The sequence below is a fragment of the Danio aesculapii genome, chromosome 16 (genome assembly GCF_903798145.1).
Source record: "Danio aesculapii chromosome 16, fDanAes4.1, whole genome shotgun sequence".
Classification (NCBI taxonomy): Eukaryota; Metazoa; Chordata; class Actinopteri; order Cypriniformes; family Danionidae; genus Danio; species Danio aesculapii.
The window spans coordinates 12,150,881-12,166,528 of NC_079450.1; the positions used below are offsets into that span (position 1 = coordinate 12,150,881).

Below are 15,648 nucleotides of genomic sequence, written 5' to 3' on the forward strand. Positions count from 1 at the left end.
TAGTTTACTTTTTACTTTTTATTTTTTTATTAAGGGAAAATGGCTAGTTAATATCCAGGTAAAAAACACGCGCACACACACACACACACACACACACAAACACACACGCATATGAACATACTAATAAATCTAATACAATATTATATGTAATTCAATATAATGTAATAATCACATCTTATCAATATTACATAACATATTAAATTAGTTCTTAGTGTTGCAATTTATTTTCCTATTTTCAGTCAGAATTTCTATTTTGTTTTATAAGAATTTTCAATTCCCTTTTCAACAGAAATTTCAGCACCCTTTTCAGTACAGATTATGTTTTTGTTATTGTTGCATTTTTTCAGAAACGTCCTGCTTTTCAGTTTACCATTCTAAAACAGGTCTAACAATGCTACTTTCTGTTTCTGTTTGGTTAGTGTCCTGTTGTCTGTGCAGAGCTCCAGTAATGTGAGCAGAAAGCCTGTACTGTAAGCAGATCTAAAAGGGCAGTTTAGGGCAGATCAGCAGTGCTCTCTTCCAGCTGTAATGAGTCGAAGTCTTCTCTCCGCAGCAATATTAAGCACTCTCAATGTCAATTCACAGCACACCATCAGATCCCTGCATTCATCAAGTCCAGATGATTACTGTAAGTGCAGGAGCTGTGGCGTTTGGACCGGGTTTGATTTCCCTAAATGTGCTTTTCTCTTCTTGCTGAAGTGCTGCATTATAGCGCTCCGTCCGCACAAAGAAAAGTGTTGCAAGTCGTACATATTATTGTAATTATTGTTGGAGGTTTTTTATTTCATAATTGATGGCGGTTAAAAATAGACGGGAGAATGTCTTGGTTTGCTCAGGATCCCCAGGGCGAAATGCTTACTGGTGCAGAAACGGCCCGACTTTAAATTGAAGGCGAGTGTTGAAAGGAGGCGCAGTCGTGCTTTGTGGGTATTTTTCTTCCACCTGACGTGCTCTCTTCTGCAAGAGCATTTTACCGGACATTTCACTCGAAGCTCAGGTTTTTTTTAAAGGAGTCCAAGGCCTGTTTTGAATGTTGGATTTCAACATTCGCCTTTGTAGTGCGAAATAATAAGATATGAATGCATGCTAATGGAATGTCACGACTGACGCAAGCTGCTTTTCAGGAGAGCATGCTGGAGGCTCAGACACTGATCCTTCAGTCGCCCACGCCAAGAAGACCATGACCGCTACTGTACGCCATCAGAGAGACTTCATTTATTACTCATTCATTTAATCAACTTTAAAACTTAGCTTGAAAAATATCAAGTTCCAAGTTTAACAATGTTCCTACACCATATTCTGTCTGTCTGTCTGTCTGTCTCTCAGTCTCTCAGTCTGTCGTTCTGTTGCATCGTTCCGTTGCATCGTTCACTTCTTTCGTTCTCTCTATTGTCCTGTCTGTCTGCCGATCTGTCGGTTGTTCTGTCTGTCATTTTCTTTGTCTGTTGTTCTGTCTGTCTGTCTGTTGTTCTGTTGTATCGTTCTGCTGTATCGTTCACTGTATCGTTCTATTGTTCTCTCTATCACACTCGCTATTGTCCTGACTGTTTGTTGGTCGGTTGTTCTGTTTATCGTTCTGTCTGTCATTTTCTCTGTCTGTCATTCTGTTGTATCATTTGTTCTATTGTTTTCTCTATCATTCTCTCTATTGTCCTGTCTTTCTGTCTGTCTGTCTGACGGTCTGTCTGTTGGTCGGTTGCTCTGTCTGTCATTGTGTCTGTCGTTCTGTCTGTATCGTTCGTTGTATCGTTTGTCCTATTGTTCTCTCTTTCACTCTCTCTATTGTCCTGTCTGTCAGTGTGTCTGTTGGTCGGTTGTTCTGTCTCTTGTTCTGTCTGTTCTGTCGTTCTATTGTTCTCTCTTTCACTCTCTCTATTGTCCTGTCTGTCAGTGTGTCTGTTGGTCGGTTGTTCTGTCTCTTGTTCTGTCTGTTCTGTCGTTCTATTGTTCTCTCTTTCACTCTCTCTATTGTCCTGTCTGTCGGTGTGTCTGCTGGTCGGTTGTTCTGTCTGTTGTTCTGTCTGTTCTTTTGTTCTATTGTTCTCTCTATGACTCTCTATTGTCCTGTCTGTCTGTTGGTTGTTCTGTCTGTATCGTTCTTTCTATTATTCTCTATTGTCCTGTCTGTTGGTCAGTTGTTCTGTCTGTCGCTCTGTCTGTCTGTCATTCTGTCTGTTGTTCTCTCTGTCATTCTCTATTGTCCTTTCTGTCTGCTCGACTGTCTGTTAGTCGGTTGTTCTGTCGTTCTATTGTTCTCTCTATCATTCTCTCTATTGTCCTGCCTGTCTTTTGGTTGTTCTGTCTGTATCTTTCTTTCTATCATTCTCTATTGTCCTGTCTGTTGGTCAGTTGTTATGTCTGTCATTCTGTCTGTTGTTCTCTCTGTCATTCTCTATTGTCCTGTCTGTCTGCTCGACTGTCTGTTAGTCGGTTGTTCTGTCGTTCGATTGTTCTCTCTATCATTCTCTCTATTGTCCGGCCTATCTGTTGGTTGGTTGTTCTGTCTGTATTGTTTGTTGTATCGTTCTCTCTATCATTCACTATTGTCCTGTCTGTCTGTCGGTCTGTCTGTCTGTCTGTCTGTTGGACAGTTGTTCTGTCTGTTGTTCTGCCGTTCTGTTGTTCTCTCTATAATTTTTTTTGTTGTCCTGTCTGTCTGTCTGTCTGTCTGTCGATCTGTCTGTCTGTTGGTTGGTTGTTCTGTCTGTCATTCTGTCTGTTGTTATATCATTCATTTTATTGTTCTGTCTGTCTGTCTGTCTGTCTGTCTGTTGTATCATTCTGTGTATCATTCATTCTATTGTTCTCTCTATGGCCATATGTCTTTCGTTTTATCTGTGACTCTCGGTTCATTGGATTATTCATTGTATCATTCTCTCTATCATTCTGCCTGTCTGTTTGGTGTATTGTTTGCTGTATCATTCATTGTATCATTCTCTTTATCGTTCTGTCTGTCTATTCGTTGCATTGTTTGTTGAACTGTTCATTGTGTAATTCATTGTATCATTCTCTCTATCTTTCTGTTTTTCTGTCTGTTCGTTGTATCATTTGTTCTATTCTTCTTTCTATCGTTCTCTCTATTGTCTTGTCTGTCTGTCGGACTGTCTGTTGGTCGGTCGTTTTGTCTGATGTTGTATCGTTGGTTGTATTGATTGTTAAATAATTCATTCTATCGTTCTATTTATTGTCCCCTCTCTGTCTTTCTGTCTGTCGAGCGGTTGTTTTATTTATGTCTGTCTGTTGTATCACTCAGTGTATCATTCATTTTATTTTTCTCTCTATTGTCATGTCTCTGTCTTTTGTTTTATCTGTCTGTCCATCGTGTTATCTATCTTTGTCTATCTATCTGTCTGTTTGTTGTATTGTTCATTGTATCGTTCTCTCTGTTATTCTGTCTGTCTGTTCATTGTATTGTTTGTATCATTTGCTCTATTGTTCTCTCTATCGTTCTGTCTCTATCTGTCTGTTCGTAGTATCATTTGTTGTATTGTTCACTCATTTACACATTATTCAAATAGAAACTTTACATTAAGGCTTAAAAAAAACAGGAACTTTAGTCTATATTCAAATGAAACACCTTGAAAACGATTGAATGTAAAATGGGGGTCTTGATTTGTTAATGGGCGATTGATTGGATGGTAGTGGTTTGCCATTGGTGAATCTCAACTGATTGACAGGTTGCCCCCCCTCTCCTTTCAAACCATTAAACACCTCATCACAGTAGAGATGTTCTTTGATTAAAGACTTGAAGGCAGCATCATGGTTTTGTGAGTAAGTGAGTGTGTGTGTGTCAGGCAGATGTGAGCTCTTTGATGGGTGTTTATGGGAATCGGTGCTCACTGATGTGGCTCAAGTTGGTCACACTTCACTTCCAGACGTGTTTATTTCCTCTAAAACCCAGAGAGAGAGGTGCATGATGGGAATTGCAGGCCTCTGGTGTTGATTGCTGTTTCCTGTAAAGTGTGTAAGCTGTTCTATATGGGCCACTCATAAACAGAATTACTGTACACACTCTTTTCCAAGAATTACTATGACTACCATGTGCGGCACTACAGTATGTGTTTATGATTAAATATTTGTGCATGTTTTAATAATTAAAAACAATAACCATAAGAACAGTAGAAGTGATTTTTTTTAACTTGTTGTCTGTTTCTAAACCTTTTGTGAAATATTTATTATTCAAAATAATATAAAAGTTTGTTTTCATAGTCCATCTAAAGTCACTTTTACCACCTTTGAAAAGACTTAAGGCTGGTTTATACTTCTGCGTTGAGTGATCGGCTTGATCCACGGTGCCTGCCTTGCGCACAGCCATGCATTTGTACTTCTGCATGCTGTTTGTGTTGCTCTGCAATAACACTTCCGAAACGCTAACTGGCAGTCGGTTATGTTATGTTACTCTGTGTCCAGTTTATTCAAAGGTGTTTTGTTTTTTCTGAACGCCACCTTAAGGCAGGGGTTTTCACATTTTTAGGACACACGCCCCCCCACCCAAGTTTATCCAATTTCACTCGCACCCACCCCAGGCACCCCTCCCCCGAGCCATCATTCACATATTACTTGCTGTGTTTAAGGTGCGTAGCATTAATTACGCTGAAACATAAATATACAGCTTACCTGATTCAGAATGATGGCTGAGCCTGTTTCTGTGAGGACAACATGCTAATCTGTGGTTGGATTCCTGACACGACTAACCGTAAATCATATTCCACTGCCAATAAATGTGAGCTATAGCATACTTGCATTTGATGTACGTACATACAGAAAATGCTGCTTCGCAAATCCAAGTTCGCAGAGCCCTGATGGTGTGGTTGAGTCGAACATTAAGTACGTTAACATGGGCAACAATACTTTAATACGATTTTAATACGATTAAGACAATACTCTGATTAGAGTCTACCGTGTAAACAGCGATTTTTGATTACCTTAATCCGACTAAAGTCATATTTGAACTAAACAGAAATCGGATTAAGACGTGTGGAGTATGCATATATTAGTGACATTACTGAAGTAAACACCGCAATCAAATTATTACCGTCATGTAGGACTTTTCGCCGCATTTTGTGACAAGATCCACACACGCACACACACATCACGAAATGCGGAAGTTTTTTTTTTTCTTTTCCATTCATCGTGCAGTATCAAAATCCATTAAAACAACACTATTCCTCCAGTCCTTACTCCATATTCGCGTCTAATACCTCAGTTTGTCATGGAGTCATGAATAAAATGTTCATGAGTGAAAGTGAAACAGCCCAACTGCAGTTAATTAAAAAAATTAAAGATGAAACACCCAAAATGATATGGGACTCGCAAGTACGCGACATTCAAAAAGCACTTCACGTAACACCTTTATTATATTACTGTCTTATTCAGATTAAGGCAAAGAACTAGATTACTGATGTCAATGTAAACATAGTGAGTATGTCTTCAAAGTAAGGGAAATATTCAGATGGGCATCCTGCTGATTTGATTCAGAAGGGCACTTTTTTGTCAGAAGGCTCACCAGTTTTACTTTCATTCACCGTCATTCATTTTAAAATGCACCTGGTCCATTTTATTTGTATATGTTTTACTCGAACACGTTAACTCTACATGTGCCTGATAGTTAGCTGTGGAACTAATGTTAATCAGATTCACTCTACTGAGTGCATAAAAAATGTCATCATAATTTGCACGAGTGCATGCCTCAAGTTCTCGCGCCCCCCTTAATAGGTGCGCCCCACAGTTTGAAAACCCCTGCCTTAATGTACAAGTAGCTAAAACTCACTTATTCAGAGGTGGGAACCGGCGGACGTGCAACAACTTTAATCATAAGGTAAACACAAAGCAAAAGTTTCCATATAAAGCTTTTTCATGGGACTCGACACTTTTAAACACTCGATCCATACACCCTTTTCAAAATGACATCACTTCCCCGTATCGTCAAAGCAGTGTAATTTTAGTTCTAATTTACCTTTGAATGAATGGGATACTTCTTTGGAAAATTTACAGCTGAATATATTAACATTGTACATTGTGATTAAGTCTGTTAACGCATTGGACATGTGCAAATGTTTCTTTTTCAATACTGAACTGCTTTCTGAGTTTGAAAATGATTCAGTTATTAAGAATAGGAATAAGTTATTGTTTATCAAGAAAAAAATTACATGTTTGCAACCTTTTCACTTATTAATTCAGTTTATTTCCTCAGTAATGGATTTATTTTTACTTTGATGCTGCTATGAATATAAATGCATATTATTTGTTATGTGAATGTTCCAGCATGAGTAAAAATCTTAACTAAATTTTCTCATATTATTTGGTAAGTATTTCATCTATAAATGCAATCAGTTTCATCATTTATTTACTGATCCATAAATGTTTTTTTTTCTTCAGTTTTTCTGTTTAAATGAATTAAGAGCAGAGTAATCTTATAATTAAAATGCAGTCGTCTTATTGTTAGTAAACAGCCGTAGTGACCATCTAACCATATTTGTATAAATATACAGCTGACTGGGTAAATTCTCTATGGGGAGTTCTGTGTGGGCGGAAGTAAAGATACATTGCGTGGAGTGAAACCGAACATCACGTGACATCATTTGAAAAGGATCTATTTGGGGTTGCGGCACTCTGCACCACCCACACTCATCACTTCTACCAAGCCGACCAATCACAGAGCTTGCACTACGTGTCATTGCGACATGTAGTTACCTTTTTTGACGCAGAAGTATAAATCAGCCTTTACTTTCTTTCAGCTCAAAATTTTGAGAAAAAAGGTCAGACGTTGAAGATATAGAAGTTGCAAATGGGTCCATATTATATTTTTATCAGTAGCCTATAATCTAAGTTTATTTGATTTTGTTAAATATTTATACGATTTGATTTGATTTATAATAACGCCTTTATGTTATTTAATAAAACAGTAATACCATTATGTGGGGTTTACGCGACTGGCAGAAAGGATTTAGACTGTTTGTGGATCGAGTTTCTGAGCTTGGAGTTTCTTCAATCTGTAGGGTTTTTTTTCCAGGCCAGCACTAGCATGTTTTTCGCAGTGTTGTTAGTGTGAAAATGTCTCCTTGTTGCGCTGTGTAAGGAAAGATGGTTATGATTCTCCTGCTTTATTCTTCAGGGCTTTGGCCTATTTTACTGTCTTCTTCAGCAGGGCAGGTCTGCTTGTCCTGGATCTGCTGCTGGTTGACAGTATCAGGGCTGATTGTGGCAGAAACACATGTCTGTGTCCTGTTAATCATCTTCATACCACTGTGCTGCTTACCTGTGCTACCAGCTGTTCTGATGGGGAACATTATTACTACAATTATTATTATTATTATTATTGTTGTTGTTATTATTATTATTATTATTATTATTATTATTATTATTATTATTATTATTATTATTGTTGTTGTTATTAATATTATTATTGTTATTATTATTACTTTTAATAATATTCAAGTTGTTTTTTGTTATTAATAGCTGTTTTTCTTATTATTAGTTGTTTTTCTTTTTATTATTAGTTGTCATAGTTGTAGTAGTAGTAGTTGTTGTCATCGCCGTAGTAGTATGGTTATTATTAGTTGATTTTATTATTATTTTACTAGTAGTAATAATAGTAGTATGGTTGTTATTATTATTAATTGTTTTTATTGTTATTGTAGTAGTAGTACTCATTGTCTTAGTCGTCGAAGTAGTAGTCGTTGTCATAGTAGTAGTAGTAGTAGTATGGTTGTTATTATTATTGGTTGTTTTTATTGTTTTTGTAGAAGTAGTAGTCGTTGTCATAGTAGTATGGTTATTGTTATTGGTTGTTTTTATTGTTATTGTAGTAGTAGTGCTCATTGTCTTAGTTGTCGAAGTAGTAGTCGTTGTCATAGTAGTAGTAGTAGTATGGTTGTTATTATTATTGGTTGTTTTTATTGTTATTGTAGTAGTAGTACTCATTGTCTTAGTCGTCGAAGTAGTAGTCGTTGTCAGTAGTAGTAGTATGGTTGTTATTATTATTGTTTTTTTTATTGTTATTGTTGTAGTAGTAGTAGTAGTAATCACATCAGTCGTCGTTGTAGTAGTAGTGTGGTTGTTATTATTATTAGTTGTTTTTTATTATCATTGTACTATTAGTAGTAATACATACATCGTCCTACTCATTGTAGTAGTAGCCATCATTGTTGTCGTAGTAGTCATAATTGTTGTCGTAGTAGTAGTAGTATGGTTGTTATTGTTGTTATTATTAGTTGTTTTTATTGTTATTGTAGTAGTAGTAGTCATCATATTAGTCGTCGTCGTAGTGGTATGGTTGCTATTATTATTCGTTTTTTTTATTAAAATTGTAGTATTAGTAGTAGTAGTCATTGTCGTAGTATGGTTGTTATTATTAGTTGTTTTTATTATTATTGTAGTAGTAATTACTGTAGTAGTTGCGTAGTAGTAGTCATAGTAGTAGTATTCGTTGTCGTAATAGTCATCATAATATCATTTTAACTATGGTTTTCATTTTGAGCATGTTTTGTAAGTAATAATTAAAAATATATATATTTTATTCATTTCATAAGGATTAATTTATTTTCTGTTTAGTTTCTTCTGTTTTATTTATCGACAATTTTACTAAGGTAATACTAGGATTTTATTTTAATTTAAATCAATTTATTATTTCATTAAAAGTAATACTGCAGTTTGTTTAATTTTATAATTAAAATTTAATTAGAATAAATAAAAATTCAACTTTTTATTTTTTTTATTTATTTTTTTTTTATTAAAAGTGTGCCATAATTTCATTGTGGATTTTGCCTCATCATTATCTTAGTTTTATTTTTAATCATTTTATGCATCATTCATACAACTGTCATAGTATCTGAATATCATTATCATTTACTGGAGCATATATCAAAACAATCCCATGGTATTACCACCACTTTATCTTTTAAAGGCTCAAAAAAAATCTCTGTTTATGGTATCGTTCTAGGAAAAACACTATTGGTTTAGCTTCTGTTTGGATGTTGACATTTTTCTGGACATCTTTGTGCTTTGTATATCTAAACCCATTGCATGTCCCAATAAATTCACAACAGAATTAGATTTACAAAGATAATCGGCCTTGTCTTAAAAAAAAAAATAGGACAAGAGAGAGAGTGAGGGAGGAAAAAAAGCATAAATTGGTGATTTGTTTGATTTGAGAGTGCTGTTTTATTCTGGCACACGGTTACACCAGATTAAATAAAAATCCTCTGTCGGGCCGCGGATCCAAATCTCCACCAATGAGCGATGGCGGAGGCTCATAACACCGCGTCTGTCCCGGAGAAACATCTCCAGCTCCCAGAATGCATTGCTGTGGCTGCTTTATAAGTCACTGACATCAGAGAGAGCCGTTTGTGAAGTCCTGCAGATTCAGACAACTTTATGTGGGGTTTACACGACTGGCAGAAAGGATTTAGACTGTTTGCGCATCGTGTTTTTGAGCTTGAAGTTTCTTGAATTTGCATTTACTTGAACGTCTGTAACATCGGATTTTGTGGCTGAGGTGTGAAGGTCTGTTGGACAATTCTCTTGTTTGTTTGTTTTTTTTTTTTTTTTTTATATAGAGCTAGCCTAATGTATTGTTGATTATGTCAGTGGTTCCCAAAGTGGGGGTCGCGGGACAATGACAGGGGGTCTCTTGATGATTTTTGGTACGTTTACATTAGATTAACAGCACAGCAATAGTGTCAACTGTAGCAGATTGATTTTATAGCACCAGGTTAAACTTACTGACACCTTTATAGCAATCAAATACATTACAACTAAATACAGGCCACAACTGAATATTGAGAATGATCTCTGATTGATGGTCTCCAAAATTAAACCAAGAATAGACTTGTGCTGAAAACATTGTCCATTAGTCTCTTTAGTTGAGGTAAATATTAAATTAAACAAATTAATAAATGACTAAAAATTATATAGTTGTTAAAAATGGTTTATAATACTGTGCCAAAATTGAATTTTTCCTTAAAACAAGCTAAATAATCTGCCAATGGGCTTAGCAATATAATCTAGTTTTTCCTTTTGACATGAGATTATTTTATTTACCCCATTGGCAGATTATTTTGTTTGTTTTAGGGGAAAATTCACTTAATTTGGCGCATTATTTCTTAAAACAAGTATTATTTTTTTTTTTTTTGCTTGTAAGTTAAATACATTTTAAATGTAAATTACTGGCAAATTTTAAAGTACTGCTTCAATTTTTACAGTATTTTACAGCAAACTTTGCAGCAAAATATACAAGTGTACTGTAAATTAACAATAATTACAGCACAGTACAATAGTTTTACAGCACAACTGTGATTATTAATTTACAATGTGCTTGTAAATTTTACAGTATTGCTGGCAAATTGACAGTACAATTAATTTTACAACATTTACAGCAAACTTTTACAGCAAATTTTACAGGAAAATATACAAGTGCACTGTAAATTAACAATAATTACAGCACATTGCAATAGTTTTACACCACAGCTGTAATTCTAAATTTTCTGTGTGCTTGTAAATTTTACAGTATTACTGGCAAATTTTACAGTACTGCTTTTAATTTTTACAGTATTTTACAACAACATTTTACAGCAAATTTTACTCCAAAAAATACAGCAATATTTACAAATGCACTGTAATTTAACAATAATTACAGCACAGTACAATAATTATTATTTACAGTGTGCTTGTAAATTTTACAGTATTGCTGGCAAATTTTACAGTACTACTTTCAATATTTACAGTACTTTACAGCAAATTTTACAGCAAAATTTACAAGCGCACTAAATGAACAGTGGCAGCCAAAATTGCCAGTAATACTGTAAATTGTACTGCAATTTTTTACAGTGTAGACTTTGACAGATCTAGAAACAGAAACTGCTTAATTCAACATTGTTTTTACTACTGTGAAGTGGGATTATTATTTCAGAGTATTATTTCAGGTTTATACACACTAAACTACAGCTTAAATGAGTAAAAATCACATGTAAATGGGGCAGTTCACAATGACACGTCTTTCCCTGCTGTATCCACACACCTTTCAGACTCAGGAGGAGAGTCTGCTGGTTAGCTGCTAATGCTAATAGTGCTAAGGATTTAATATTGCAGTAGTTCAGTTTGCTGTATAGCGTGTGAGCTCTGCCATATTTGAAATCTGTCCTCCTGTGTGCTGCTCAACACAGATGTAGTGTCCAGCTGTGCTCTTCTGATGGTCAGTCATTAATTTGAGTGTTGTGATAGGGTGGCTTGTCTCTGTAGCAGTTATACACCCTAAGGAACAAAATGTGATACTATGTGAAAGCTATATGTGTCAGTGTAATTTATGTGCTGTTATATATGTAATAATATTTTTATTTTAAAGTTTCTTTGGATTTACCGGGTTTATTAAATATGGGTTTGAGTAAAATGTTCATTTTTGTTTCATTCTATAAAGGTCTAATAAAATATTTTAAATAAATGTTTTGTTTTATTTTGTTTTGTTTCGTTTACTTTAATTTAGTTTTGTTTTGTTTCATTTCAATTCAATTAAATTTAGTTTATTTTAATTTAATTTAATTTAATTTAATAATTTAATTTAATTTAATTTAATTTAATTTAATTTAATTTAATTTAATTTAATTTAATTTAATTTAATTTAATTTAATTTAAGATTGATTTAAGATTTTTTGATTTTATATTTTTTGTTTATTTTATTTCACTGTATTTTTATTTAATTTAGTTTAATTAGATTAATTTTATATTTTTAATTTAATTTACATATATATATTCTATTTAATTTGTTTATTTGTTTATTTATTTATTTTTAACTCTTCTGAAGTTAAAATGTTGTCATTGGGTTGTCTAAAAACGAATACAAACGTCTGAAATCATGGCACCTTTTTTTTTTGACCATTTGTCATTTTATTTTAATTTTCAAAGTTTGCAGCCTCTAAAGAATCTCATCAGAATTAATTTTGTTATAATGACTAATGCTGGCTGTTTATTTTACAGTATTACATACAGTAGGTGCATACATTAAAAAAAACGACTCATAATCCCAATTCGACACAGAAAAACGCACACACACAGTCGCAAACATGTGTGTGCTCTGTATTTGTGAATGATGCTCGACAGTGTCAGGCTGCTATTGAATAATGCAACAGGGGACACGCCAGCCATAGTAAAAGCTTAAAGCCGAGCCAAGAGGATGAGGAGAGATGATCATTAATCAATCTGTTCTCAAAGATGCTCAAAACCCACTCACAGATCTTGAAAAATCCTCGGTTCATGAAGACATTCAAAACCAGCTCACAGATTTCCCCAGATACACAAACAGCACACAAAATTTCACTGAAACCTGCAGTAGAAAACACACAACTGTGTCCCTATCATGTGCAGGTCATAAGAAAGCATTCAGTATGTAAACATGTTCAATTTTATCTCAGCATATGTGCTTTTATATTCTCAGGAGACTTAAAACTGAATTTTACAGTTATGACAAATATTAACTTGGTGGTGTAGGGTTGTGGGTGGACCACACGGGGCCCCCTAATCACCCCTTCCCTTGACTATTGCTGATGTGCACATTGCGATATCAATGCTGCAACGATATATTGGTACAGCTTTACTACAGTGTTGTTTTCTTTGTGATCAACAGGAAAAGAAGCCCATCCGCAACCAGGGATCCTAACCAAAAATACGACCAAAGGGAGGAGAAGGCGGAGCGTTCGCAGTATGCGCCAGGGGAGGGCGGCATGCCACGATCGCCGTCTGACTATGGAGCCGGAGAGCGGCAGTGGCGGGGAGGCTGCGGGCGCTCCTATGAGGATGCGGAGGTAGCGCGAGGGGGGTACCGGGCTCGGCGGGGCGGCTGGCACTCTCAAGAGGAATACCCACCCGAACCCGGCTTCCTACCCGACGGGCCACCCCTGAGCGAGCACGAGCTCCAGCGCCAGCGGCAGGAGGAGTACCAGAACCGCTACCGCAGTGACCCAAACCTGGCCCGATACCCAGTCAAACCACAGCCGTACGAGGAGCAGATGCGCATGCACGCTGAGGTCTCCAGATTTAATCATTTATTTATTTTGAAATATCTTTATTGCATTTTAAAGGTGCACTAGGTGATGGTCTTCAGAAATACTTTTTGTTGTGCTGGTTGAAAGTCTCTTCACATTCCAATAGTAATGATTCATGTTAATGATCTTAATGTATTTATATGTATTTTTATATTCTGGGTAAGGCATAGTACTTAAAAATTGTTCATCCAATAAAAATTTTGGGCAGAAAATTACGATAGGTCGCCCAAAATATCTGTCCACAAATGTAGATTTGGATATCTGCGCACCCTGTTCATGCAGACAGATTGATGGTGACCTGACAGCATGGTGACCTGCAGCTGAAAGAGTGACTGACAGTATCAGACAAACAACATCAACCTGAACTGCTTTCAGTAGTGCTTTTGCATGCTATTCTGCATGCTTTTGCTATGCTGTTCAAAATCGGTTTGAGATTAATGCTTTAAAGCTAAGTCACCCAAAGTGTTCTTTTACATTGTTCAGCCACTGGTAAACTTCTAGCGAAAGATTTATGTCACCATTTTCAATTTCATAGGGTATCTGTCTGTTAGTGCATCGATAATGTAATTTAATCAAAATATAGTCAGTTAAATAGACCTAAGCATTCATTCAGTTGTTTAAGCATAAAATGAGGTGAAATGCTGCTTAAACACAATCAAGGAGCAGCGTCGGTCGTTTTCTTGGCAACGTAAAGGCTGATTTATACCACTGCATCGAGCAATCGCTGTGACCTATGGTACATGCCTTATGCATAGCCGTGCATTTATACTTCTGCGTGCTGTTTGTGTTGCTCTGTAATAACACTTCCGAAATGTTCACTGGCAGTAGGTTATGTTCCTCTGTATCGAGTTTCTTCGCGAGTGTTTTGTTTTTTCTGAACGCCACCTTAATATACAAGTAGTTAAACTCGCTCATTCTGAGAGGGGAACCGGCAGACGTGCAGCAACTTTAATCATAAGATAAACACAAAACAACAGTTTCTATCTAGAGCTACTTTATGGGACCTGTAAACTTGTAAACACGCGCTCCATCGGGTTTGCGAGGCTCTCGGTCCTTGCATGCTTAAAATATTGCAAATTAGGATGAGTTTTTCTTGTTACTTAACCGAAAAACTGCTAGATATAATACAGTTTTTCAAAAGCTGTATTATATCTAGCAGTTATTTTACGTTTGGAATTACAGTATCATAAAGTACTATAAGGTTTTATCACTGGTGAATGACATGATCTAGTGTTACAAAAATGTCTCTGGTTATCTATTTGGTGTGTCCTTTTGGACAGCAGGGAGTGACGTGCAGTTTCAATGCTATTATGCTAAGTTAGCATTTTCACAGATCACCTACTGCACCTTTTACTTCACAGAAGTAAAAACAACAACAAAAAACTTCTTAGTATTTCACATCAATTCTTTTTATTCATCAGGTCTCCAGATTTAGGCATGAACGGCGGCACAGCGATGTCTCCCTGGCGTACACTGAGATGGAAGAGCCCCTGGGACCTCTGCGAGGTCCACACTACTCACCAGGCCCCGGACAAACGCACTGGAGGTCCAATCACAGTCCCCCTGGCACAGACTCGGCCCACCGGCAGCAGCAGCTCCTGGATCCCGTCTCTGCTGTACGGAAGAGTAAAAGGGAAAAGATGGAGAGCATGCTGAGGAACGACTCGCTCAGTTCCGACCAATCGGAGTCCGTCAGGCCGCCGCCGCCTAAACCTCACAAGACCAAACGAGGCGGGAAAATGAGGCAGGTTTCGCTGAGCAGCTCTGAGGAGGAACTGGCCACTACGCCTGAGTACACCAGCTGCGAGGATGTGGAGATCGAGAGCGAGTCAGTCAGTGAGAAAGGTAACGGAGATATTTACGTTTATGTTTATGTACTTGCAAATGCATTTAAAGTTTGGGGTTTGTATGAGTTTCTCTTTCAAAAAAAAAATCATGTGATAGGCAAGAAAGCATTTATTTAGAAACGTTTCCACCTAGGATTAACGTGTACTTTTTGGGATCTGATCACATGTGGTCAGCTGAGACACGTAGTTTAGTTCAGTTCATCTTTAATCATTTCCCGAGGGCAATTTGGTTGCAGCATACAGTACAAACATGTCACTTAGTACAATAAAGCACATTATACAAAAGGAAAACTTGAGTAAGTGTAAAAACTTTACAGCTGAGGGGATGAAAAAATAATTAAACTGGTTTGTTTTTCTAATAGGGTGGGAATCATCTGCCAAAGTTCTCTGGGGTTTACCCAATACTTGTACACTCACCGGCCACTTTATTAGGTACACTTCACCAGTACCTGCTTGGACCCCTTTTTGCCTTCAGAACTGCCTTAATCCTTCATAGCATAGATTTAACAAGGTACTAGAAATATTCCTCAGAGGTTTTGGTCCACATTGACGTGATAGCATCACGCAGTTGCTGCAGATTTGTTGGCTGCACATCCATGATGCGAATCTCCACTACATCCCAAAGGTGCTCTATTGGATTGACATCTGGTGACTGTGAAGGCCATTTGAGTACAGTGAACTGTTTTATGACATGACGTGTTATCCTGATCCTGGTCAGCAACAATACTCAGGTAGGCTGTGGTGTTGACACGATGCTCAATTGGTGC

General features: G+C 36.6%; 1 protein-coding gene across 1 annotated transcript in view; it reads left to right on the top strand.

The window, feature by feature from the left end:
* The window catches only part of rims2a (regulating synaptic membrane exocytosis 2a), a 290,481-nt gene that overhangs the window by 94,644 nt on the left and 180,189 nt on the right, over nucleotides 1-15,648 (top strand). Inside the window, exons 6-7 of the mRNA XM_056475706.1 lie at nucleotides 12,617-13,016; nucleotides 14,456-14,879. Of these exons, the coding sequence (XP_056331681.1) occupies nucleotides 12,617-13,016; nucleotides 14,456-14,879 (824 nt within the window). The remainder of the gene's footprint in view (nucleotides 1-12,616; nucleotides 13,017-14,455; nucleotides 14,880-15,648) is intronic.